Source organism: Mustela nivalis, assembly GCF_964662115.1.
Source record: "Mustela nivalis genome assembly, chromosome: 8".
In the NCBI taxonomy this organism is placed as follows: Eukaryota; Metazoa; Chordata; class Mammalia; order Carnivora; family Mustelidae; genus Mustela; species Mustela nivalis.
Genome location: NC_139027.1, coordinates 78254186 through 78280201, shown reverse-complemented (window position 1 = coordinate 78280201; position 26016 = coordinate 78254186). Strand labels below are relative to the sequence as shown.

The window sequence follows — 26016 nt, the reverse complement described above, 5'->3', positions numbered from 1 at the left end:
CTACTACTGCCCGCCCCTCCGCTTCTGCAATTGGCTGTGCGATCTTGGGTCTCCGTCCCACAGGCCTGCGCCTGCGCGAGGGCCAGGGCGGCGAGTCGTACCTGATGGTTGGAGGTAGTTACCTCCGCTTCTCTTCCGCTGGCGGGAGAGTTAGGTAAGCCCAGCCGAACCCTCCCTGCACGCGAGCCTCCCGGGGTGTGCGGACAGCCCCCACCAACTGCCCATGTGGCCGACAGTATCTGTGCCCCCAGCCCGCCTGCGCCCGCCGTCCGTCCGAGCGCCACCCTTCCTGCGTGACCCAGGGGCTGCCCTGATGGACCCGGCCCTCTTGCAGATCCGTTTTTCTGTGTGTGGCCCTCCGTTTCTCCTGGTCTCCGCGCGGATGCTCTTTGATTATGCTTCTCAGCGCGTCCCCCATTGCTCACACTTGCCCTGGGTGAGGCTTGCGCAGAGTCCTGAGCGACCGAGTTTGGGGTGGGGCTGCAGAGACAGGTCCTGGCGATTTCCGTGGAGGCTCCTCCTGTGCGAGCCTGGGCACCTGGGAACCCGGGCTAGGTCAGACCCCGGGGGTCAGGGCGGTGGCAGCCGGAGGAGCGCCCGACGGATGTCCTCGTGTGCTTGCAGGGCCCACCCCAGGGCTGCTTTTGCAGGACCCACCCTCTTTCCTTCGTTCTTGTTCATTCATTCAGTAAGCGTCTGAGTTTGGGTACTGCGCACTGTATTAGATCCAGATCTACTCATGTCATTTGGGATTCTGAGAGGGGCCCAGAAAAATATCCGGAGAGGTATCTGTTGAGATGGTGTATTCCGGATTCTCTGCCCCGTCTGTCATTCGGCAGAGGATAGGACCTGCGAGAAACTTTTCCTTTTTCCCTTCTATTGTTCATTCTCTTCTCAATCCCTAGTGTGTATCTTTATATCAAAGAGGCTAGGCTTTGATGTGGCTTTAGTGCTTGGGACCTTGGGACCTTGGGACCTTGGACCTGTCTCGACACTAACTTGTCTTTGGCTGTTTCCTTATCAGTAGAATATTTGCCTTGGGAAATTACAGAATTAGAACAGTTAGGATAAGGCCTGGACTTGCCCTGTTGTTTTTCTGGAATATTCACCACAGTGGATTATTACTTTAAATTAATAAGGTTCTACTTAATATTAAGTATTGTACCTAACATTAGTATTAACATTACTAAGTAAGTTAGTAACAATACGTTATGTATTGTGTTAGGTAATTTATGAATAAACATATACATATAATGAGTATTTTATAGAGACAACGAGAGAAAGTAGACTTTTTTCCTCCTATTTATGACCTACTTTTGATTGGAACTTAGCACGTGTAACAGACATTGTCATTTTGGTATTTCTGGAGCATTGGGATCCCTGAGTTTAGCATAATGTTCTTTGAACTTTCTTGATTACACTGGTCACCGTTTTGAGTATTCAAGTGTGCACTTGGTGTCACTTGTCATTTGCCAGAAGATGTGAACTACTGTAATGTTAGACAAGGGTCCACAATGATTTTAAAAAAATGCCAACAGTTTGGCTAAAGTGTATTCATGGGGTTCCTAGAATGCATAGATTATATATCCAGCAAGAGCAAATCATTAATCTGTGCATGTTGTTTTTACCTCTGTGATTTTGGCAAAAAAAGAGAAAGAAAAAAGAAAACAAATCCCTTAATTGGTCCTAGTACACGATCCTTTTACAGAAACCAGTTACAAATATTTAAGGAATCAGTAAATTTGTCCTTTTTAGGCTCTGAGACATTTTTGAGCCATATTAGTCTACATGTACATTTATACATATGCATCTTACCATATTCTGAAACTAATACATTGTGCATAGAAAATTGACTTGTTCATGCTTACTTTTAGGCGTTGGAGCATTTAGACAATGGAAAAAATTATTATTGGATATGCTGTTTTCTTAATTTGTTTTTCATTAGATAGCCTCTCAAGAAAACACCATGAAAGATACTGATATCAAGAGACTACTGTATACCCATCTTTTATGCATATTTTCAATTATCCTAAGCATCTTCATTCCATCATTCTTCTTGGAGAACTTCTCAATATTGGAAACACACTTGACATGGTTGTGCATCTGTTCTATTTTTGTAACTGCCGTCAATCTAGTATTATATTTAGTAGTGAAACCAAATGCATCCTCTAAAAGAAGTTCATTATCATACAAGGTAAGGCTTATTTCTTGATAACTGATTTTTAGATAGGAGTAGTATTCCTTTTAATAAAAGAATAAAGTATTAGTCAAGTACTTATGGGGTTATTTACAGTGAGTAAAGAGAACCTGATTTTTTATCTTTTTTCAGATCAGTAGCCTGTTATTGCTGGAAGGCTGCCCACAATGTTTGATAGATCCTTTGCCATGCATCAGTTGTGGAATTAGGATGTCTTCAGTGGATATTACAGCATTTTGAACCTAGATAGTCATGTTTTAGGTCACCACTGAAGATAAATTCATGACGTAGCAGTCATATCTTAAACTTTATAAGACATTTTATTTTCATTTATTTTTTCCATTTCTGAGAGAAAATGGATTTTTCAGAAATGACAAAATAAGTCTTGTGGTAGCTTTGTTTTGAACATGGCCTTCCTTGACTAAACAGTGTTAAAGTTTTCAGATATCAGAATCTATTTTCTGAAATGTTCACTATCTTATAATACTTGACTATTACTTTAAATTAATAAAGTCTTCCCTTAACATTACTCAATACTATGTGTAGCTCTCTTAGATCATTTAAAACACATTTACTGCTCTATGATTTAAAAACTCACTGTGTCTGTTATAATTAGATCTTCTTGCACTCCAAATCAAGTAGGTCCCACACTGATTTGTAGACATGCAGGTCTTTTTTCATATGCATCATATAATCACATGAATATGATTTGGGGAATTACTTAATATTATGCAGTTTTCCTAGGAATTTTGTTTTTAAATGAAAAAAAAAAACTGTAGTCCTTATTTTCTGCAAAGATTTCATGTATCACATAATAAGAATTGTCTGGTTTTTTTTTTTATCATAGTGTTCTGTTGTTGGTAAATACTTTATAAATACTGATTCGTGGTGTAGCTCAGTGCATACCATAGGAACAGAAATGCTTTTTGATTCTAGTGCTGATTGGGAGGGTGGAATATGGGTAGTGATTTGTGACTTGTAGGCTGTTTTGTGGGGCTGTCTGGAGGTCCGTGCACTGTGCACAGGAGATGGAATCTGACTTCAGGCTTCCGAAAGTAAAGAACATTCAACTGTTGCACACATGGGAATAAGTTGTATTTGTAGATAAAGTGGAAGTATTTGCTGTCCTCTAGGCATTGTCTTGAGCCTTCAAATCATTCTCATTTCTTTTTTAGGTAGCGAGGTTTTTGAAATGCTGTATCTACTTTCTTATGTCATGTTTCTTCTTTCATGTCATTTTTGTTCTATATGGAGCACCACTCATAGAGTAAGTCTGAAATTTGTACCTTAAGGCAATTATATTTGAAACACTTGTTTACTGAACAAAGCACTAATTCTGTTGGTGAGGAATGAAAAACCATGGTGTGTTTAACTACCAGATCACAGGAGGATACTGACATCATTGCCCTTTCTTAGTAATGATATTCTTTTAACATTACTTCATAATAAGAATAACTTAATTCATTAAATGCTTCTCTTACCTAGCCTTCTATTACCCCATTGCATGTAGGGGCGGGGAGGTAGATGAGAAACTATTCCAATAAATGTGTGGACCTTGGAACCTCTAAGGGAGCTTATTATAATGATATGTATAAATTAGTTAGAATTAGCATATCAGTTATTAGTAAATATGATTCTGAAGTGCTTGAAGTTTTTCTTAAGAAAATTCCGTAGATTCCTATATTTAATTATTTAATAACCTAATGTTGATAGGGTTTTTTTTTTTAAGATTTTATTTATTTATTTGACAGAGGGCAGGAAGGTGGGGCGTGGTGCTGAAGCAGGCCCCCTGCTGAGCAGGGAGCCGGATGTGGGGATGTGGTGGGGATATGGGGCTCCATCTTGGGACTTGGGGATCATGACCTGAGCCGAAGGCAGAGGCTTAACTGACTGAGCCATCCAGGCACCCCTAATGTTGATAGTTTAAGGGCAGAATTTAACTCAACACTGTTTCAAAGCTGACCAGTTTAAAAAAAAAAAAACTAGATTCATGAGTATTTCTTATTTAATGTTCATCATAGATTGGGAAACCTTATTTAAAAGTGATTAGTGATCACAGTGAGGTAAGTTGTGACACACAGATACATCTATGTATGTAGTCATATATATTTACACACAGTTGTATATATACACACACTAAATTAACAGGTAGTTCTTTTCTAGAGAGGGGAGGACAAGACCTTTTAATGGGAAATGGTAGTTTCTATTTAATCCATTGTCGAGTAGAATGAGTGTCTTGAGCAGTAGTACTAAAACCAGCAGCATCAGCATTTTATCAAAAGCAAGTTCTCAGACCTCAGAAATGCTATGGGTACAGCTTCCCCAAGCTTTAGTTTATCTCACTTTCCAAGTGGCTCCAGTATAAGCTAGAGTTGAACCAGTGGTTATAGATAAAGTTCCAGAGGAACTTCTTCAGGAAAAAAGTTTATTATCTAAAAATAGGGTTTCTTGCAGTAGAGAGTCTCATATAGATTAGAGGGTATTTAACACTTCTGAACTCTATCATTAAAGCCAGATATTTGGGACACTTGGGTGGCTCAGTTGGTTGAGTGTCTGCCTTCAACTCAGGTCATGATACCAGGGTCCTGGAATCAAGTCCTGCATCAGGCTTCTTGCTCAGCCGGGAGCCTGCTTCTCCCTCTGCGGGCCACTCCCCCTGGTTGTGTGCATGCTCTCTCGCGCTCTATCTCTGGCAAATAAATAAATAAAATCTTTAAAAAAAAAAAATGAAGCTAGATATTTGCTAGGTTGTTTTTCATAGCTTGTTTTTCAGTATTAAAATTTTTTGTAATTATCATTTTGGTAGGACTTGTGTTACCTTTCAAAGTAAAGTATAAGAAAATGTTTTCATGTTGGATCTATTTAAGTAACCAAGATTATGTAGTGTACATACACCTTTAATGCTTTTTAAAAATTAATAAAGCTTTTTTTTTTCCTAGGTTGGTGTTGGAAACATTTTTATTTGCAGTTACTTTGTCAACCTTTACTACTGTACCTTGTTTGTGTTTGTTAGGGCCAAACATCAAAGCATGGCTAAGAGTTTTCAGTAGAAATGGGTAAGTTTTAATCTTATATTTTAGTGGAGTTTGAAATTTAAAAAAGTTAATGTAGTATTAATTAATGTACATTAATTAATGTAGTATTTTTCCATTCCTGGATGCTTTCAGATTATTCTATGAGTGTTTTTCAGGACTGTGGTTCTCAGGGATGCCTCAAGGGCCCACCACAGTTGGGAAGTGGGGATAGGGAAGGGGTTATATTACATTTGAGGGGGACTCAAGCAAGTAGAACTAGAGGCTCCTCCTTCCACTTTAGCAAGATCAGCTCTGCTTTTCTTCTGTATGGGAGGATCCCACTTTGCCTTTTGTTTGAAAAAAGGTTTCCACTACCAAAAGAAGGCTTTGAGAACCACTCCTCAGGGATGATTTGTCTCTGTACTAAAATTGCTACAGATAAAATTGCTTCCATACCTCTTACAATGTAGAATTGGGGTCCAAAATTTAAAAATGCTTATTAGTGTAATAACTGTAATTTCTTATTTAGCCCTTTTTGGGGGTAAGACTTCTGAGTGCAAGTTTTAGAGGATTTATTTCCTTAGCAGCCACGTATAAGTATAAATTCAGCACAGCTAAGTTAAAATTTTAGCTTCTACAAAAGCATTGAAATGGTTCGTATCAGAAATGGTTAAATTTAAGTAAGAAAGCCGAAAGCTTATTTGGTGCTCATGATTTTGTCCCATTTATCACCCAGTAGCAAAAATTTCTTGAGTTCTTACTCTGTGCTCCATGCTGTGCAGGCTTTGTGTGCATTCTGAAGTATTAGAATCCACACAAGAAGTTGTATGGTCTGGGCGCCTGGGTGGCTCAGTGGGTTAAGCTGCTGCCTTCGGCTCAGGTCATGATCTCCGGGTCCTGGGATCAAGTCCCGCATCGGGCTCTCTGCTCAGCAGGGAGCCTGTTTCCCTCTCTCTCTCTGCCTGCCTCTCCATCTACTTGTGATTTCTCTCTGTCAAAATAAATACATAAAAAAATCTTAAAAAAAAAAAAGAAGTTGTATGGTCAAGAGACAAGAATAAATCAAACAAACAATATGAGATTAAAATTGTGTAAATCAGATAGTAAGTGCTATTAGAACTCAGAGATGTAGGAAAGCTGGAAGGAGAATGATCTGTAAAGGATTCGGATAGGGAGTGTGAGATTTGGTGAGATGAAGGGAAAAGGGAAAGACATACGTGATAAGATAATGAAGGAAGCTATAGAAACTGAAGGGAAAGTGATAGTTTTGTAATTTGGAAGGGAACAACCAGTATAGTACAGAGGATGCATGCTGGCTATTAGCTAGGCTCCATGAATTACTGACATTTTCCTTTTGAAATGAATATTGTTTCCCTGCAGAACTGTCTTCTGGTATTGATAAGGTCTCTAGAAAACAAAAGTGCAGTCATTGAAAACTCTTTCCCACATTGTTACCATAGTATTCCTAATGGCATTCATTTCTTTTAGCATTTTAGTTTGAATTTGTTAAGCAGTGAAAACCAGTAGAAACAGTATAGATTTGGATTGGTGATTTATCCAGCTTTGAACTGTGTTTCTGATAATGGTATATTTGGGGGAGACATTATCTGATTCTGATTGTGCAGTTAGTTCTGCCATAGTATGGCGTGTGCATTCCTAGGAACCCCTGCACTATGCAAAATTGGACACTAAAAAACACAGAACTTATGGGAAAGGCGGGATTGAGGCATAACACTCAAAAAACTCTGACAATAAATCCTAAAAAAGATAGGAACTTAATAAAAATGGTAGTATAGTTTTATTCCTGTTAAATAGTTAAGAAATAGATAAACATTATAATGAATATGGTCCTTTTCTTTGGGAAAAAAAAACAAACCTGAAATTTGCTTTTTGGGAGTAGCGTGGGAAGAGTTGCCACTCGTAAGTTATTGTGAAGTTGTAAAGGAGGGTTGTTAGAAATCTGATGGGAAGTTAAGGACTGGATGTGGGAGGTGTGACTCATACACATGAGGGAAACTAAGGGAGCTGGGAGCTGGGGTTTGTTTTGTTTTGTTTTTGTTTTTGTTGTTTTATGTTTCAATATTTTATTTAAATTCCAGTTAGTTAACATATAGTGTAATATTAGTTTCAGGAGTAAAATTTAGTAATTCATCACTTACATACAGCACCCAGTGCTCCTCACAAGTGTTCTCCTTAATGCCAATCCCCCATATATCCCCCCAACCCTGCCCTGCCCACATCCCCTCCAGCAACCCAGGGAGATGGGTTTTTTAAAAATAGTATTGAGATAAAATTCAAAGACTATGCATACACTTTGCCTATTTAAAGTGTACAGTTCAGTGGTTTTAATATATCCACAAGAGTCTTGCAGCCGTCATCACAGTAAAGTTGAGAATATTTTCATCACCTCAAGAAAAAAAACTTCATACCCTTTAGGTATCACTTCCTTATCCCCTCTCCCCCAGCCCTAAGCAATTACTAATCTCTTTACTGTTTCTGTAGATTTGCCTGTTCTGGACATTCATAAAAATGTTATCATATAAAATACGGTATTTTGTGATTAGCTTCTTTCACTTACCCATAATATTTTCAAGGTTCATCTATGCAGTAGTTCATTCCCTTTTATGACCAGGTAAGATTCCATTGTGCGGCTGTATACCACATTTTGCTTATCCATTCATTAACTGGTGGACATCCACGTTGTTTCTGCATTTTGCTGTTATGACTAAGCAGCTGTAAGCATTTGTATACAGGTTTTTGTATGGACATAATGTTTTGAGTTTTTTGAGTATGTGCTTAGGAGTGGAATTTCTGGGTCTTATGATAACTTGTTTAATCGTTTGAGGAACTGCCAGTTTTCCAAGGTGGATGCACCATTTTACATTCCACAGCAGGGTATGAAGGCTCCAGTTCTCCTGCGTCCTTGCCAACAGTTGTTATTATCTGCCCTTATGATTATCGCCATCCTAATAGACGTAAATTGTTATCTCCTTGTGTTTTTTATTTCCATTTCCCTACCAGCTAATGATGTCAAGCATCTTTTCATGTGCCTATTAGCAATTACATGTCTTCCTTAGAGAAATATCTCTTCAGATCCTTTGGTTATTTTTGAATTGGGTTATTGGTCTTTTTTTACTATTAAGTTGTAAGAGTTCTTTATATATTCTAAATACAGATCCTTTAGTGTTTACATGATTTGCACATTCTCTCTGTGGGTTATCTTTTCACTTTCTTCATTGGGTCCTTTGAAGCACAAATGATTTTAATTTTGATGAAATCTTATTTATCAGTTTTTGTCTTTTGTTGCTTGTGCATCTTTAAGGGTCCTATCTAAAAATCCATTGCCAGATCCACGGTCATAAAGATTTACTCCTATGTTTTCTTCCAAGAGGTTTATAGTTTTAGGATTTACATTTGGGTCTTTAGTCCATTTTGTATTAGTTTTCATATACAGTGTGAGGTAAGGGTCTACTTTCATTCTTTTGCATGCAACTCTCCAGTTATCCCAGCACCTTTTGTTGAAAAGGCTATTCTCCACCTTTCAGGGATTTGGGCATCCTTGTCAAAAATCAGTTGATCATATGGGGCGCCTGGGTGGCCCAGTGGGTAAAACCTCTGCCTTCGGCTCAGGTCATGGTCTCAGGGTCCGGGGATCGAGCCCCGCATCGGGCTCTCTGCTCAGCGGGGAGCCTGCTTCCCCCCCTCTCTCGGCCTGCCTCTCTGCCTACTTGTGATCTCTCTCTGTCTCTCTCTCTCTGTTAAATAAATAAAATATTTTTAAAAAAAAATCAGTTGATCATAAACACATGATCTTTCTTTGTTTTTCCATTGACCTATATGTCTATCCTTATGTCAGTACACCACTGTTTTGATTATGTGATAGATGTTTGGGGGATGTGCACATTTTATGTGTTTATACACTGCTAAGTGCCATTGGGTGAAGTTTTTATGTCTTCACTTAGACATTTTCAGGTGAAATTTTTCAGGTGAAATTGCTCATATTGTTTTTTTCAATTTTTCAGGTGAAATTGCTCATATCGTTACCTAATATATCAGTCAAACTGGAACAAATTTGCATGTTCAAAATAAGCATTATAGCAGAACTGGCTATATATATATAAATGCCTAATATTTTAAAATTAAAAAAAAATCAAACTTCAAAACTCGAGAGAAACAGAGAAACTACCCTTCTCTTAGTAACTTACCACAAATTTAATATGTATATATTTTCTAATTCTGCTTTAACCCTATTTCTACATTTAGCCTGAACTATACCTTGCAGCATGCCTATTATTTTTGGCTGGGTTAAAAAGAGCTTTTTAAAAACTTTATTATAAAATTCAACTTTTGGATACTTTGAGATTTGCAGAATTAATTTGTTGTCACCTTGTTTTTGTACCCGTTGGCACTTTATCCCTTCTCAGAAGGATCTATAACAAAGTAAAACTAAAAATTATAGGAAGGGGAATACCATTTTCCGGCTAGCAAGCAAACTGACAAAGATCTGTGAGTTTCATAATACATAGTGTTAAAGGTTTGGGGAGGTAGTGCCAATGGGAATACAAATTTGTTCAAGCTCTGTGAAGGGCAGTTTGGTAATATCTGTAAAAATAAAAAATACCCATCTTTGACCTAGCAGTTCCACTTCTAGGATCTTATGCACTAGGTATATTTTCATACCTACAAAATATTGAATGTGTAAGATTACTCATTGTAGCTTTGAAAACAGCTTAAATATCCTTTAATAAGGGGTGGGTTATGTTAAATTTAATGTAGCTAAAGAACAACAACAAACCAACCATTTCTTTATTTACTGATACGCTGTTAAGTGGAAAAAAGCATGGTGAAGAAATGTATGTAGGATGCTACCATTTATGTAAAAAGTGGGCAGGAGAAATAGATAGACCTGTGTATCTTTGGAAGAATACATGAGAAACTGATAAAAATACTGGTTATCTCTGGGGAGGGAGTCTGAGAAGCTAGGGGACCAGCTCAGAAGACTTTGCACCAACTAACTACTCTTTGGTGTCTTTCGAAATTTAAACCATAGTAATATAGTACCTAGTCGAAATGAAAATTATAATAGGTTAGGTTTTGGCATATTAAGCTTATTTGGGGAGTATTGAAAGTTAGGCCTGTATCAAGAAGTTTTTAGATTTCTTTTATGCCACCTAAACTTCGGTAGACTGCAAAAATAGCCTTCGAAAATTTCTAACATGCAACAAGATAATAGCTCAGTTGCTGGAGGTCTGTAGCTAAAAACAATCAATTTGTAATATGAAACAGTTAACATCACACAGGGAGGGGCATGAAATAGTAATGTGCAGAAGTAACAACTTTTAAAGCATGGTCATGTATCTTTTTTTTTTTTTTTTTAAGATTTTATTTATGTATTTGTCAGAGAGAGTGAGCACAGGCAGACAGAGTGGCAGGCAGAGGCAGAGGGAAAAGCAGACTCCCTGCTGAACAAGGAGCCTGATGTGGGACTTGATCCTAGGACGCTGGGATCATGACCTGAGCTGAAGGCAGCTTCTTAACCAACTGAGCCACCCAGGCGTCCCAAGCATGTTCATGTTTCTTATAGCATTTAAATTTCACAGCATTCTGGTAAGATACTTCTGTTTTCACATTTTTCTTGGTGAAGATACTGGAAAGCTGACAGGTTTAGTGATTTGCCCAAGCCCTGGAATAGCCAGTAAGCAGTATAGCTGGGACTTGAATGCAGATCATCTGATAGGACAGAAGGTTTTAGAAGACCACACTGAGGGTCAGAAAATGAACTCCTGCCTTCTCTTTGTAGTGGCCCAAGTGATCTTAGAGAAGCTATTCATTTAACTGCAGAGATCCTCATGTGCAATACTATTAGAATACTAATAAACCACTTCTCAGGGTTCTTATCAGAACTGAGTGAGATAAATGAAATCAAATAACAAATGCTTAAGAAATGTTTGTCGAATGGATTAACAAATGTCAGGGAGCATTTTTATATTTCATTCTTCCAATCCTGGCTGCTGTTTGTCTTAGTACCTCTTCCTGGTTTAGGTAGCAGACCAAGGAGTACAGGGCATGGACAACCTGGGAGAAGGAGGAAATTTTTTCAGTTGGTTTAATGTAAAATTAATTTGAGCTTTGTCATGAGAGAGCAACTTAAATCTTTATGTCTCCATCATCCCAGGCGATAATTCAGTTTCTTCCCTAGCATTTTTATCACACTTTAAGAATTTCGCATAGAAAGCATGTCAAATTTTGAATGAATTAAGGGAACAGTTAATTTGATAGGTTAACTTGTTTAATGTTAGTGTTGGTCTTCTTAAATGTTCACCGTTAGGCAAAAATATTTTTAAAATGCAAAGATCTGGTGGTTCTGAAGTGATAATATGAAATACATACACAACTTGTATATTATTTCAGAATTGTCCCAGTACACAGTTAGCATTATTTATATTGAGTCACAACTTTGGTTTCAGAGAATTGGAGGTTATACTAACATGAATAATACATTTTGTTTCTACTCAATAATTATTTACAACAGAAATTAAAGTTCTGATTTGAAGTCCTTATACTCTAGTTCTAATTCATTAAAAGTTCATAAAATACTTCTGATTAAAGATTTTAGGGCTTTAAATATTTTTATCCTTTATCCTGTGTCTTAGCCTATAAAACACAGAAGCGTTTTTTTGTTTTGTTTTGGTATTACTGAAATATGACTAAAATGTTCAGAACGAACAGGCCAGTTTTGAATTGGGCTTACATCTTGCTCGGTATGGAATCAATATACGTGTTTTATACTTTTCTATGCAAAATAAGTACTATATCCAAATTGTTTATTTATTTGCATGATTAATATTAAAGATGATAACCCAGTGAAGACTGAGAAATATAAAAGCTTTGATCCTGAGAACTGTGTAAGAATTCTGTCCCAAGAGTTCTGTTGCTGTTGAGATTTAATACTTAACTAAATGACATAAATGACACTATTTAACAAGATTTTTCCTTAAAGTAAATAATGAAGTTATTCTATATTAAAAAAATACAAAGGAATGCTATTTTAAAGAAACCTGAAGGTAGAAAAATAATTTGGTCTCTTCTGCCAACTTCTATTTGGTATTTATTACTGAGCATACTTAATGTGACTAGTATAATTCAGTTTGTTACCTTGCTGTTATAATTATTGTGGGGTTTTTTCCTTTTGTAGACTTTCTTACAAAAGAAAGTAATATTCTGACTACCTTAAACCTATATTTTTCATTGGAATTTGCTTTTTGATTTATCAGTTCTTTTATGCTGCTTTTGGCATGTTTTAGCTTATGATCTGACTGACCACTTTTGGTGAACTGAAAAACTTGAATTTCTGAATAGGTTCCTGAATCTGTGGTTATCTTGCCAAGGTCAAGATAGTAAGACTTGTTTGTTTAGATAAAGACAGGCATTTTTGGTCATCTTTCATGGTAATCGATTTTATGTTGAAAAAACTACCGAGGACATTTAAAATGACCAAAAATTTATACATTATTAAAAAAGGATAATTTAGCCATGATAAGGTATGAAAATTTAGTGGCAAAGAGGCACTGGTTTTAATATTCATTCAGTAGGGGAGTCAAGTTCTGTAAATTATCTCTAGCCACCAGGAAGAGTTATGTGGGGTCTCCTTTTTAGATGAAGAGCTGAATAGTTAAAAGATCAGCTCCATTTGAAGAAGCATTGTTTTGATGTCGGTCAATCTAAGCCACAGTGCTCACTGTTCTCGGTCTATCTAAGCCACAGTGCTCACTGTTCGTTACCCCAGGCACCTGATACAATGTCTAGAACATAGTAAGCATTCAGCATGGTCATTTCAATTAATGTTTGATAGGATGAATTTCAGTGGAGGCAAATAATATGGACAGTTACTTGCAGATCATTGTTACGAAGATTGATCTGTAATATTGTTTCAGTTTTCAAGTTTGTCCACAGGGTAGTGAGCCTTTTATTCTAGTCTCAGCCCTCTTGACTATGTATACATTCCTTAACTATGAAAAAATTAACCCCAGAACATAGAATTTAGATGACTTTGTCATGGAAACTTACAGAAGGGGAATAAACCAGTGTCAGCACTGCTATAAATTAGTTAATAGAAAAGAATTTTTTTATCTTGTTTATTACAAAAGAATATATAGTGTAAAAACGCAAATAATAGAAAAATATAGAAGGCTAAAGATCCTATAATCCTATCAGAGAAGCAACCATTGCGACAGATTTTAGTCTAAGCTTGTCCACGAGTATCACATATTTGCAGTTTATAGTATCACTGCTTTATAACTTCTTTTTTAACTTTTTAAGAACATTGCTAGCTGTATGTGTGTATAATCTACCTCTACCTCTTCTTGCATAATGTCCTTAGTATATCTTCATCCTTAAGTAAGAATACTGCCATTTATATTGGTTTCAACAATCGGGAAACTGATTATCTGATAGAGATTGTATGGTTCTAGACACAGACAGTCAAAGTGTAACTGTGCTTCTCACTGAGTCTCCTTGTTCTTAGCCTCAGGCTGTTATAAGCTAATCACTGGGAGAGAGCAGGGAATCACCATGATTTAATTAGTCTGACCATCAGGGGTGAGATGAATGTTGGGCAAGCATCCCCTGTACCGTGGTTTATTTAATTTCCTACTGAAGATTATTTTCAAGTTTGCAGGATTTTAAATAATGCTATTCTGACATCTCTGTACCATATAATTTTATATACTTGTACAATAGTTTCAGTAGACTAGATTCCTGGTGTGGAATTCCTAGATCAAAAGAAGTTGACAGGGACTGCCCAGCTAAAGTTTTGATTTGAAGAATATGAACTTAACCTACCAATAGAGTGCTGTTTCCCTAATTCCCAGCCAGGGCTGTTTCCTTTTTAACAATTTATGAGGGCTGCTGCCTACTGGGCTCTGCCAAGGGGCCAGACTGCTACCACTGTAGCTTCATCTGATTTCTAATGGGATGCATAAGCTCTGGTTAGAAATTTTGGGAAGTTTGATCTGTCGAGCAATTTATTAAGTTTCAACAGAATATTACTGATTAAATTGCACAGATAGCATTTCCCTTATGTTGCCTCCCTGCCTCCATTCTTTTCTTCTGCCTCAAGTTGCAGAAAACTGAGTAGCGAATAACATCCGATCCTCAAATGCAGCTTCAAGACAGGAAAAATTGGTGCTATTTAAGTTGGGAAGACAGTTTTAAAGATAATTCACTCATTGTATCTGAGCAAATATGTAGTGTGAGCAAGATGAAAAGAAATGGCACGGCAACCCTAAAAACACATTGTAGAATAGTAAGAAGAAAAAGGCACGTGGAAGACCAAAGAATCCAGTCTGGAAGAAGATAGTACCCAGGGGAAAAAAACAAACTCTACACGGTTTATCATAGAAAAGTGTCATTAAGAGCATAAATTCAATAAAAGCTCAAAGATAAGATGATGGGAAAAAATGAAGTGGAGAAGGAGATTGCAGAATTAAGGACATAAAATGAGAATCCAAACCACACACCAAAGGTCATAAATTAGAAACAGACAAATTAAGAAATCAAGTTCTAGCTTGGAAGAAAGGTTTGAGCCAATCAGAATGAAAGAGGGGAAGAATAAAGCAGTTAGAAAAGAAATGATAAATGCAGAGAACAAAGGAGATGAACTTAAGACTAGCTACTGTTCCTAAAATAACAAAACAGGAAGTAATTCAGATTTGATGGAAGACAGCTTCCCCAAATGAAGGAATCGTGCAGTTTGCACATTAAGGGGACTCACTACATTAAAAAAAAGTAGTTACAAATTAGGGTTACAGTGAACAAAATAGGAGCACTATACAAGTAATATAAGCAATAGAAGTTAGACAGCGGAGGAAGGGAAGATGGAGTAAATACAACTCTACCCCCACCTACTCTGGCTGGCCCCAGATCCTACAGCTATTTGGTACGGTCTCTTCAGGGAATGGGGATTAAATGAAATTCTACGTATTGAATGATGAATCCTCACATGCCTATTCCTTTTCACTCCTTTGGCCCAGAATACTGACAGCCAGGCTAGGCAGGGTATAGAAAAGTACTTTCAGGGAAAAAAAACGGCACAAAAGAAAAACCTACAGTTACTGACATTTGAGGGTTCTCTGAAAGGCAGGGTTCCTATTCACTCCCTGGTACAGTGAATCCCACCAGGAGACTCGTGCTGCTCATGCACAGTGAACATCTAGTCATCTGTTTAGTGTGCTTCTTTGTTGTTGTTGTTGTTGTTTTTGAACATACCTTTATTCAGATACAACTTCATACCATAAAACCCATCATTTCAAGTATACAATTCGGTGGTTTTTAAGTTTAGACACAGCTTTGTAACCATCACCACAACCTAATTTTAGAACATCTTACCATGCCAAAAAGAAACTCTGCCCATTAGCAGTCCCCCTCCTACCCACCCTGGCACACTCCCTCACCCCCTTCCCAGGCAACCACTAAAATACTTGCTGTCTCTCTAGATTTGCCTGTTCTAAACAGTTCGTAGAATGAGAAATGAACAATCACTAGGTGTTTCAGGCACACCTCTAAAGTGAAATGCAGAAATGAAAACAAAAAAGAAACTCAGTAGAAACAAAGGTGATATAAAAACCAGAAGATAGGGGCGCCTGGGTGGCTCAGTGGGTTAAGCTGCTGCCTTCGACTCAGGTCATGATCCCAGGGTCCTGGGATCGAGTCCCACATCAGGCTCTCTGCTGGGCAGGGAGCCTGCTTCTTTCTCTCTCTCTTTCAGCCTGCCTCTCTGCCTACTTGTGATCTCTGTCTGTCAAATAAATAAAATCTTTAAAAAAAAAAAAAAAAACCAGAAGATAATTCTAAAAAATGTCTGTTGTTTTATATCCATAAGACATGAACAGGAGACAGTCAAAAGGAATATTCAGGGAACAAGAAGGCTCTTGGAAATTAAAAAATATGAGAGAAAAAAATTCAACAGAAATAGAGACAAAAAGTTAAAAATTTCCTTTAATCAAACAGAAAAGGCAAAAATATGCAAAATGGATTAAAAGGTTAAAAAAAAAATCAGAGGGCTAATTCCAAATGGTAGTATTCCCAGCAAAAGAGTAAGAAAAAGACAATCTTAAGGTATCTGGGCAATCTTAAGGTATTAAAAAGAAAATGCCAAGAACCAAAAGACTTGACATTATTGATTAAGAAGGCCCATGGGTTTCCAGCGTCCTGGCTGAAAAGACACCCACTCCAAGACATAGGGTTGTGAAATTTTAGATGACCCAGAGTTACGAGAAAATTCCCAAGGCTACCAGAGAGGACGGTGGAGGGAGGAACATCTTACCTGGAGAGGAATGGGAGCCAGAATGTCTGAACTTTTCATGTGGGAAACAGAAAATAATGGACCAATCCCTTCAAAATTCTGAGGCAAAATGATTTTCAACAGTTACGGTCAAGTGCTTTTTAGACTTTAAACAATCTTTAAAATCTATTTTACCCTTTCTCAGGAATCTACTGAAGGAGATACTTTAAAAAAAGTCAAGAAAAATGAGAGTATAAGGAAGTCTTGGGAGTTTAGGAAGCAGGACACCAAAAAGCATTGAGAGAGGCAAAGGGAATTCACAGGATGATGGTGTAGGGAACTTACAGGACAGCAGCTATGCCTGAGGCCTAGGGAGCGGCCAGTCCAGCTGGGAGCAGGTGAGATGCCTCCAAAAAGAAAGACAGAAGGAAAACAGAGCACAAACAAGTATTTAGAGGTGATGTTTAGTTTCTTTGGAATATTTGAGGATGGTTTAGTGACAGGTACATAAACAAATGGAGGATAAAGCAAGGCAGTTCTTAACATCCAAAGAACATGAAAAAATTACTATAAAAAAAGAAATGTGACTGGTTTACTGTGTGGTTCAGCTGTCTTGAACATTTTCATGACCGTAATGATGTAGATACTTTGCTGTTGTTTCAGCCAAGAGGAAGTGTTACCATGCAGGAGGGATGGTGATTCAGGGAGAGATGAGTATGTGTTCATTGAAGGCTTGTGGGGAAAGGGTACTACATCCTCTACTTCCAGTGTAGAAAGCAGGGAGTAACTACATCTTGAAAAGTCTATACCTAATTTATGATCTTTACATTTTGAGATACATAGAAGAAACAGTGAAGAGTTTACAGTTTCTGCCTTGGGAGCAGAAATCAGGAAGGACTAGAGAGGGGTGTAGGGAGGGATTGGTAGTAGGTGTCACCCTCTGACTGTGATCTGGGACCTTGAAGGTGTTGATATGTATTATGATTTTGATGAATATTAAATTTTAATTTTAATTTTACAAAGATATGTTACAGAGTTTTTCTATTTTTAAAACTAGGTCTTAAGTTCATTTTTAAAAATATTTATTATGTGTAAGATCATAATCCCTTTGGATACATCAAACAAAATAGAGGACAGCTTCTTACGTGTTTGCACATTTTGTAAATGATGGCCTCAGTGTGCTATAAAAATGAAAAATGTGCAGGCATGGATCTTGCCCCTTAGCCCAAGGAACTTGGAGCTTAGATGTTAGATAAGCTGTGTACTGGACCCTTGATGAAGCATAGCTCTGATCATATCTCCCTTGATTTAAAACCTTCAGTGGCTTCTTTAGTGTGACTTTTCAGGTTTTTCCAAAATCCTAACCCTAAATCTACCCTAATAAGATACTGCGTCACACCCACTAAGGTGGCTGGTTTCAGTAATAACAAGAATTAGCAAGGATGGGGCGAAATTGGAATTCTTACACATTGCGAGTGGCAATATAAGACGGCTCAGCTGCTTTGGAAAACAGCCTGGCAGTTCCTTTAAAAGGTTAGACATAGTTGTCATATGACCCAGCAATGCCTTTTCTTACTGTATCCCCAAGAAAAATCAGAACATATGTCCACACAAAACTTGTGTGTGACTATTTATAGTAGCATTATGCATAGTGGCCAGAAAGAACAACTCTAATGTCCCAGGAAGTGATGCATGGGAAAAATAAATGTGATTATATCCATATAATACATTATTATTTGGAAATAAAAAAAGAAGGAAGTATGCTGCAAAGTGGATGGATCTTGAAAAATTATGCTAAGTGAAAGAAGCCAGTCACAGAAGACGATGTTTGATTCCATGTATACGAAATGTTCAGAATAGGCAAATCCATGGAGACAGATAGTAGATTAATGGTAGCCTGGGGCTAGAGGGAAGGGAAAATGAGGAGTGATTGCTAACAGGTAAAAGGGTGTTTTGGGATGATGGCTGCACAGCTGTAAATACACTGAAAAACATTGGGTTGTGCACTTTAAATGTGTGAATTCTATGGTTGGGGAAAGGTTATCTGGGGCAGATTTTCACTGTATTCAGCAAAGACCTTATTTATTTATTTATTTATTTATTTATTTATAAAGCTAAAATCTTTTATTTTTCCTTCTGTTTGAATCACAATTAAAAAAAAATTTGGATTTCCTTTTCCTTTGTTTGAATCATTATGAAAAATGATTAAATTATTTGTAAGCAGGCAAGGACATTCTTAAATGTCCATTAAAAAGAGTTTATTGACTGACAAACCATAAGTGACTCTTTTTTTTTTTTTTTATAAATTTTTATTTTTTATAAACATATATTTTTATCCCCAGGGGTACAGGTCTGTGAATCACCAGGTTTACACACTTCACAGCACTCACCAAAGCACATACCCTCCCCAGTGTCCATAATCCCACCCTCTTCTCCCAAACCCCCTCCCCCCAGCAACCCTCAGTTTGTTTTGTGAGATTAAGAGTCACTTATGGTTTGTCTCCCTCCCAATCCCATCTTGTTTCATTGATTCTTCTCCTACCCACTTAAGCCTCCATGTTGCATCACCACTTCCTCATATCAGGGAGATCATATGATAGTTGTCTTTCTCTGCTTGACTTATTTCGCTAAGCATGATTCGCTCTAGTTCCATCCATGTTGTCGCAAATGGCAAGATTTCATTTCTTTTGATGGCTGCATAGTATTCCATTGTGTATATATACCACATCTTCTTGATCCATTCATCTGTTGATGGACATCTAGGTTCTTTCCATAGTTTGGCTATTGTGGACATTGCTGCTATAAACATTCGGGTGCATGTGCCCCTTTGGATCACTACATTTGTATCTTTAGGGTAAATACCCAATAGTGCAATTGCTGGGTCATAGGGCAGTTCTATTTTCAACATTCTGAGGAACCTCCATGCTGTTTTCCAGAGTGGCTGCACCAGCTTGCATTCCCACCAACAATGTAGGAGGGTTCCCCTTTCTCCACATCCTCGCCAGCATCTGTCATTTCCTGACTTGTTGATTTTAGCCATTCTGACTGGTGTGAGGTGATATCTCATTGTGGTTTTGATTTGTATTTCCCTGATGCCGAGTGATATGGAGCACTTTTTCATGTGTCTGTTGGCCATCTGGATGTCTTCTTTACAGAAATGTCTGTTCATGTCCTCTGCCCATTTCTTGATTGGATTATTTGTTCTTTGGGTGTTGAGTTTGCTAAGTTCTTTATAGATTCTGGACACTAGTCCTTTATCTGATATGTCGTTTGCAAATATCTTCTCCCATTCTGTCAGTTGTCTTTTGATTTTGTTAACTGTTTCCTTTGCTGTGCAAAAGCTTTTGATCTTGATGAAATCCCAATAGTTCATTTTTTCCCTTGCTTCCCTTGCCTTTTGCGTTGTTCCTAGGAAGATGTTGCTGCGGCAGAGGTCGAAGAGGTTGCTGCCTGTGTTCTCCTCAAGGATTTTGATGGATTCCTTTCGCACATTGAGGTCCTTCATCCATTTTGAGTCTATTTTTGTGTGTGGTGTAAGGAAATGGTCCAATTTCATTTTCTACATGTGGCTGTCCAGTTTTCCCAGCACCATTTATTGAAGAGGCTGTCTTTTTTCCATTGGACATTCTTTCCTGCTTTGTCGAAGATGAGTTGACCATAGAGTTGAGGGTCTATTTCTGGGCTCTCTATTCTGTTCCATTGATCTATGTGTCTGTTTTTGTGCCAGTACCATGCTGTCTTGATGATGACAGCTTTGTAATAGAGCTTGAAGTCCGGAATTGTGATGCCACCAACGTTGGCTTTCTTTTTCAATATCCCTTTGGCTATTCGAGGTCTTTTCTGGTTCCATATAAATTTTAGCATTATTTGTTCCATTTCTTTGAAAAAGATGGATGGTACTTTGATAGGAATTGCATTAAATGTGTAGATTGCTTTAGGTAGCATAGACATTTTCACAATATTTATTCTTCCAATCCAGGAGCATGGAACATTTTTCCATTTCTTTGTGTCTTCCTCAATTTCTTTCATGAGTACTTTATAGTTTTCTGAGTATAGATTCTGTGTCTCTTTGGTTAGGTTTATTCCTAGGTATCTTATGGTTTTGGATGCAATTGTAAATGGGATTGACTCCTTAATATCTCTTTCTTCTGTCTTGCTGTTGGTGTAGAGAAATGCAACTGATTTCTGTGCATTGATTTTATATTTTTAAAATCCTCTCACCTACTTTTCCAGCCTTGTTTCGTCGTCTTCACTCAGCCTCTACCAATCTTACTTTCCTTCTTTCTACCTGCGAGGCTTTCTCCAGTTCATCAAGCCCACATGCCACTGGTTCTTCCAGTTCTGGCGGAACTTCCTCTTCCACAAAATGGAAGAAGTAAACCCCTCCCAGCAGAAAGTAAACCTGGCTCTCAACCTCTCCCAAACTTTAGGTCTCTAGACACATTATGTATTGCAACATACAGGAGTTGTGTGTTAAGTGAAAACTAGCCAACATTTGACAGCCACAGATGGTCAAAAATAACCCTAGGAAATCCTTTAAATTGCCCAAACAGTACAGTTACCTCTTTACATTAAACTCATCAATTTTTTTTTCCCCTCCGAGATTGAAACGACTCTCTTGTTGAATGCTGGCTAAAGAAATTGACTTGCATTTTTAGGTGTTATATAAAATAAAAAAGAACAATAACAATTGCCTAGAAAGTAATATGAATTTGGGCCTATGGCGATTGGCTCCAATCTTCTTCCAGAAAATCGATTTCAAGAGCTGAAGTTCTTATCTTTTGTAGGGTGGGGGAGGGGCAGTAATGAGAGAGACAGTTGAGGGAGGGATTGGCTTATGAACTGACGTGTCATTTGGGGCTACTTTAATTCAGTGTATATTTTATGTGTCTGGCCTGTTTCTAATGAAAGAAATCCTCTAACAAAACAGATGTCTTCAGTAATTCCCACACTTGCTGGAAGAAGAAACTGCTTCTCATAAACTTGATAATAAGTCAACCTTGCATTTTAAATAACTGAATATTTGGAACCCGATGTACTACATTGTGGTGGGGTTTTACTTTTCTGTAACCAGACTCATGTTCCACATGACTGAGTGGTCACACTCTGAGGGGCAGAGAATGGCAGAATTGTGTCTTTCCACCTTTATATTCTACGATACACACTTAATAAATAAGAATGGTAGGCGAAATTGCTGGATCTTTTGAAATCTTTTGTTCTTTCTCTACCCCTCCCCCACCAAATAGAGTTGAACTGTTTAAATGAAATGTGCCATAGGAAGGACTAGTTGAATAAGTGATGGTCGCTCCATGTAAGGGAGTACTAATATAGCTGTTAAACAAGGCAAAACAAAATAGCAAAACTGGGTTTATAACATGATTCATTTTAGTTTTGATAAAGGATGTATACATTTATGCATATTTCATTCCAAACATATTTGTGCATGAATAAAGTATGTCTGGAAGGATATGTACTCTGTTGGTAATCACAGCTGCCACTGGGAAGAGGAACCAGAGTTGATAAGGATAAGGGTGGGAGGAAGACTTAGCTTTCATTGCAAATGCTCTTTCCGATTGTTTGACTCTCACCATGTGTACATACTACCTTTCCAACTGAAAAACATTTATATCAACTTCCTAATTGGTTGTTAATAGTTCAGGGTTAAGTAGATGTCAATTCGAGCTGGTTGTTAAATGAACAGAACCTGTATGTGTAGTGTTATTGGCACTACTATTTGATTCTCTAGCAGCTAAGAGAGATACCACCAGTGATTTACATATTTGTGTTTTACAGAGTTACATCCATTTGGGAGAACAGTCTTCAGATCACTACAATTTCTAGCTTTATAGGAACATGGCTTGGAGCCTTTCCTATTCCACTCGATTGGGAGAGACCATGGCAGGTTGGTTTCAGCTGCTTAAAGCAACAAAATAAACGGACAGTGATGGTAAAACTGATGAAGCTAACCAGTATGTCTGTATAAATTGTGTTATTCGGTTAGGTAGGGATCCAGTTCCCTCTGTCACCATAATCTAGGTGATTTCGTACTGGCCCCAGGGCCCATAAGCTTCTGGATCAGCCCTGTTCTGTTTTCCAGGCACTGTTTTCTACATGCGTGGGTGAATAAATAAGCTTGCTTGTGTTATTTATAGGAGTCTTTAAAAAACAGAATAGAAGTTATAGGAATTTCCTGTTTTCAACTTTGATACTCATTGCCTTTGTGGTCTTAGATGCGTATCTTCTTAATTTGATTTATGGCCAAGTTGAATGTTGATTTTGAAGTATTTTTTAAAAGCATAGAGCAAAGTCAGTTTTGAAATAGGGGTACGTGATGTTGAAGGAAGCTCATGAACATCAGGTTTTTTAATTCCGATCACTGTAGGATATAGCTAATAAGCTAGATAAAGCACTATGAGGTAAGTGTTCTTTTTATTCCCATTTTACAGATGAGGAAACTGATTCCCAGAGGATATGTATTATTTCCAAGATCACTGACCTAGTAATGAATATATCTTTGTCTACATTTTTAGTGACTTCTGTAGTATGCCATTATATAGTTAACCCTAAGTTAGTTTAAAAGATTCGCTACTGATCTTTTAGGTTATTGCCAGTATTTCACTGTTCTAGATACCTTTGAATCTATATTTTCATGCATTTTTCAATTATTTTCTCAAGATAATCTCCCAAGTGGAATTGTAGTATTAAAAACTAAATATGCGGGCGCCTGGGTGGCTCAGTGGTTAAGCCGCTGCCTTCGGCTCAGGTCATGATCTCGGGGTCCTGGGATCGAGTCCCGCATCGGGCTCTCTGCTCAGCGGGGAGCCTGCTTCCTCCTCTCTCTCTCTCTGCCTGCCTCTCTGCCTACTTGTGATTTCTCTCTGTCGAATAAATAAATAAAAATCTTTATTAAAAAAAAAAAAAAAAAAAAAAAAAAACTAAATATGCGAGTGAAATAAGTCAAGCAAAGAGAGTCAGTTTTCATATGGTTTCACTTATTTGTGGAGTATAACACAGAGGACATGGGGAGATGGAGAGGAGAAGGGAGTTGAGGGAAATTGGAGGGGGAGATGAACCATGAGAGACTATGGACTCTGAAAAACAATCTGAGGGTTTTGAAGGGGCGGGGGGAGGGAAGGTGGGTGAGCCTGATGGTGGGTATTATGGAGGGCATGTACTGCATGGAACACTGGTACACTGAAAAGAAATTCAAAAATTAAAATTTTTTTTAAAAATTAAAAAAAAACTAAATATACTTTCTTTTTTCAACACAAAGAACATGGTTTTCTATATCAAAGACAGTATGTATTTATTTAGAAAATTTAAGCAACATCAGTAATTATAAAGAAGAAAGTAAAAATTATCAAGTATCTAACCATCCAGAGGCAACCCTCATTTCATTTGCATTTTGGTGATAATTTGTGCAGTTCTTTCTCCGTATGTATAACTATAATATATATGTCATTTTAACACCCTGTCCACAGTCACTTCATTGCTAAATCAAAGAAAGACTTTGAAGACTGCTGTCGGGACTTCTCTGAGCACTAACTCACTGGAAACACTTTCCCTGCTTGAAACTCTTTTCTTGACTTTCTGCAACAGCTTCTTTTGGACCATCTCTTCCTAAAACAGCAGTATTCCCTTGATTTCCAGCATCTTTGTTCTCACTCTCCCTGCACGATCTTCTCTGCTGGCCATGATTGCAATTAAAATATAGCTACTGAAGCCCAAAGCTTTATTTCCTTCTCCCCTTCCCCGACTTAAAAATGCAGCAGGGTGTTCCTCTTTAGGCTCCATAATTACCTTAAACTTAACATGCTTAAAATTTGGCTTTTTCTCTCTCCCCTTGTAATGTAAAGAGCACTCTCATTCACACATTCACTTGGGTCAGAAACCTGGGAGTCATCCTTAATACCTCCTTCTCCTTAACAGCTCAGGTTGAACTGGTCACTGGTCCTTTTGATTTTAGTTTAGTGTTTTTTTGTTTTGTTTTGTTTTGTTTCACATCTCTTGGATCTGACTTCTCTCCATTTACATTTAATTCTCTAATGTGTACAAGTGTCTCTCATCTTGTTTGTGTCTTCCCTGCAACCACTCTTTACATAGCAAAATACACACCTGACCCTGTTGTTTCTCCCACTCAGCAGCTTCCAGTGACTTCCTCACTGCTTGCCTTGAATAAAAGCAGGAGTCCTTTGGTATAATTTATAAGGTGTGATCTTTCTTCTACTAAGATGTGTCATACGTGTTATTCAGCTCCCAGCTTTTTCATATACTATGTGATTTGAACAAGCTAACTGTAAAATGGAGGTAATAGCAGTTGTGAGGATTAAATGAGATCATTTGTAAGAAATGTTAGCTATTTTAAATTACAGTTACCATTCTTCTAAGTCTTTGGAAAATAGTACTGTCATTTCCTTAAGAGAAATTCTTCAAGTAGAATTGCTGGATATGCATTTTCGTGTACTCTTTAATCCCCATCCCCATTTCCCCATCCCACCAACTTCTTCCCCTGTGTAACCATCAGTTCTCTATAACTAAGAGTCTGTTGCTTGGTTCGTCTCTCTCTTTTTTTTCTCCTTTGTTTTGTTTCTTTAATTCCACTTATGAGTGAAATCATATGGTATTTTTCTTTCTCTGACTTACTTCACTTAGCATTCTACTCTCTAGCTCTATCCATGTTGTTGCAGATGGTAAGCTTTCATTCTTCTTTTTATGGCTGAGTAACGTTCCATTGTATATACCACATCTTCTTTATCTGTTCATCTGTTGACGGACACTTGAACTGCTTCCATAACTTGGCTATTGTAAATAATGCTGCTATAAACGTAGGGGTGCGTGTATCCCTTTGAATTAGGGTTTTTTGTATTTTTGTGAGTCCCAGATCATAGGGTAATGCTATTTTTAATTTTGGGGCAAAGCTCCATACTGTTTTCCATTGGCTGCGCCAGTTTGCATTCCCACTCACACTGCAAAAGGGTTCTTTTTTCTCCACATCCTGACTTAGCCCTGTTATTTCCTGTGTTGTGGATTTTAGCCATTGTGACAGGTGTGAGGTAATACCTCTTTGTAGTTTTGGTTTGCATTTCCCTGATGATGAGTGATGTATATATGTCATTTTTAATCTTTTTTTTTTCCCGTCAGCTGTATGTTATGGAGCTCACTCCTTGTCAGTGGAAATTTACATACAAGTAATACTCCATTATTTGAGTAAAATCATATATCAGTTTATTAATGAATACTTAGATTATTTATAGTTTCACATTTCTTGATTTGCTATTAATTATGGTAATTATCATATTTAAACATAATCTTTGCATATTTGTCCAGTTTTCTCAACCTAGATGATAGCTGGGTTAAATCTTTGATCTGTATCTCACTTTCCAAAGGCTTTTAAGGGATTTGGATTATATGTCTTGCACTAAATGCCTACTTTTAAGTCCATTCTTTGTTCTATTAGATGTCATGTCTCCTAGACAGACAGGTTGTTCTTTTACGTTCAATAAGTCTGGTGGGTTTGCCCTTCC

At 37.6% G+C, this 26016-nt stretch overlaps 1 protein-coding gene across 7 annotated transcripts in view; it reads left to right on the top strand.

The window, feature by feature from the left end:
* The window catches only part of PIGF (phosphatidylinositol glycan anchor biosynthesis class F), a 114295-nt gene that overhangs the window by 76395 nt on the left and 11884 nt on the right, over nucleotides 1–26016 (top strand). Inside the window, exons 1-5 of one of the 7 annotated variants that reach the window (XM_082747017.1) lie at nucleotides 7–154; nucleotides 1950–2194; nucleotides 3373–3464; nucleotides 5137–5253; nucleotides 22286–22394. In XM_082747017.1, the coding sequence (XP_082603143.1) occupies nucleotides 1967–2194; nucleotides 3373–3464; nucleotides 5137–5253; nucleotides 22286–22394 (546 nt within the window). In that variant the 5' untranslated portion in view covers nucleotides 7–154; nucleotides 1950–1966. The other 6 variants (XM_082747020.1, XM_082747019.1, XM_082747021.1 and 3 more) reach the window with 6 other exon arrangements.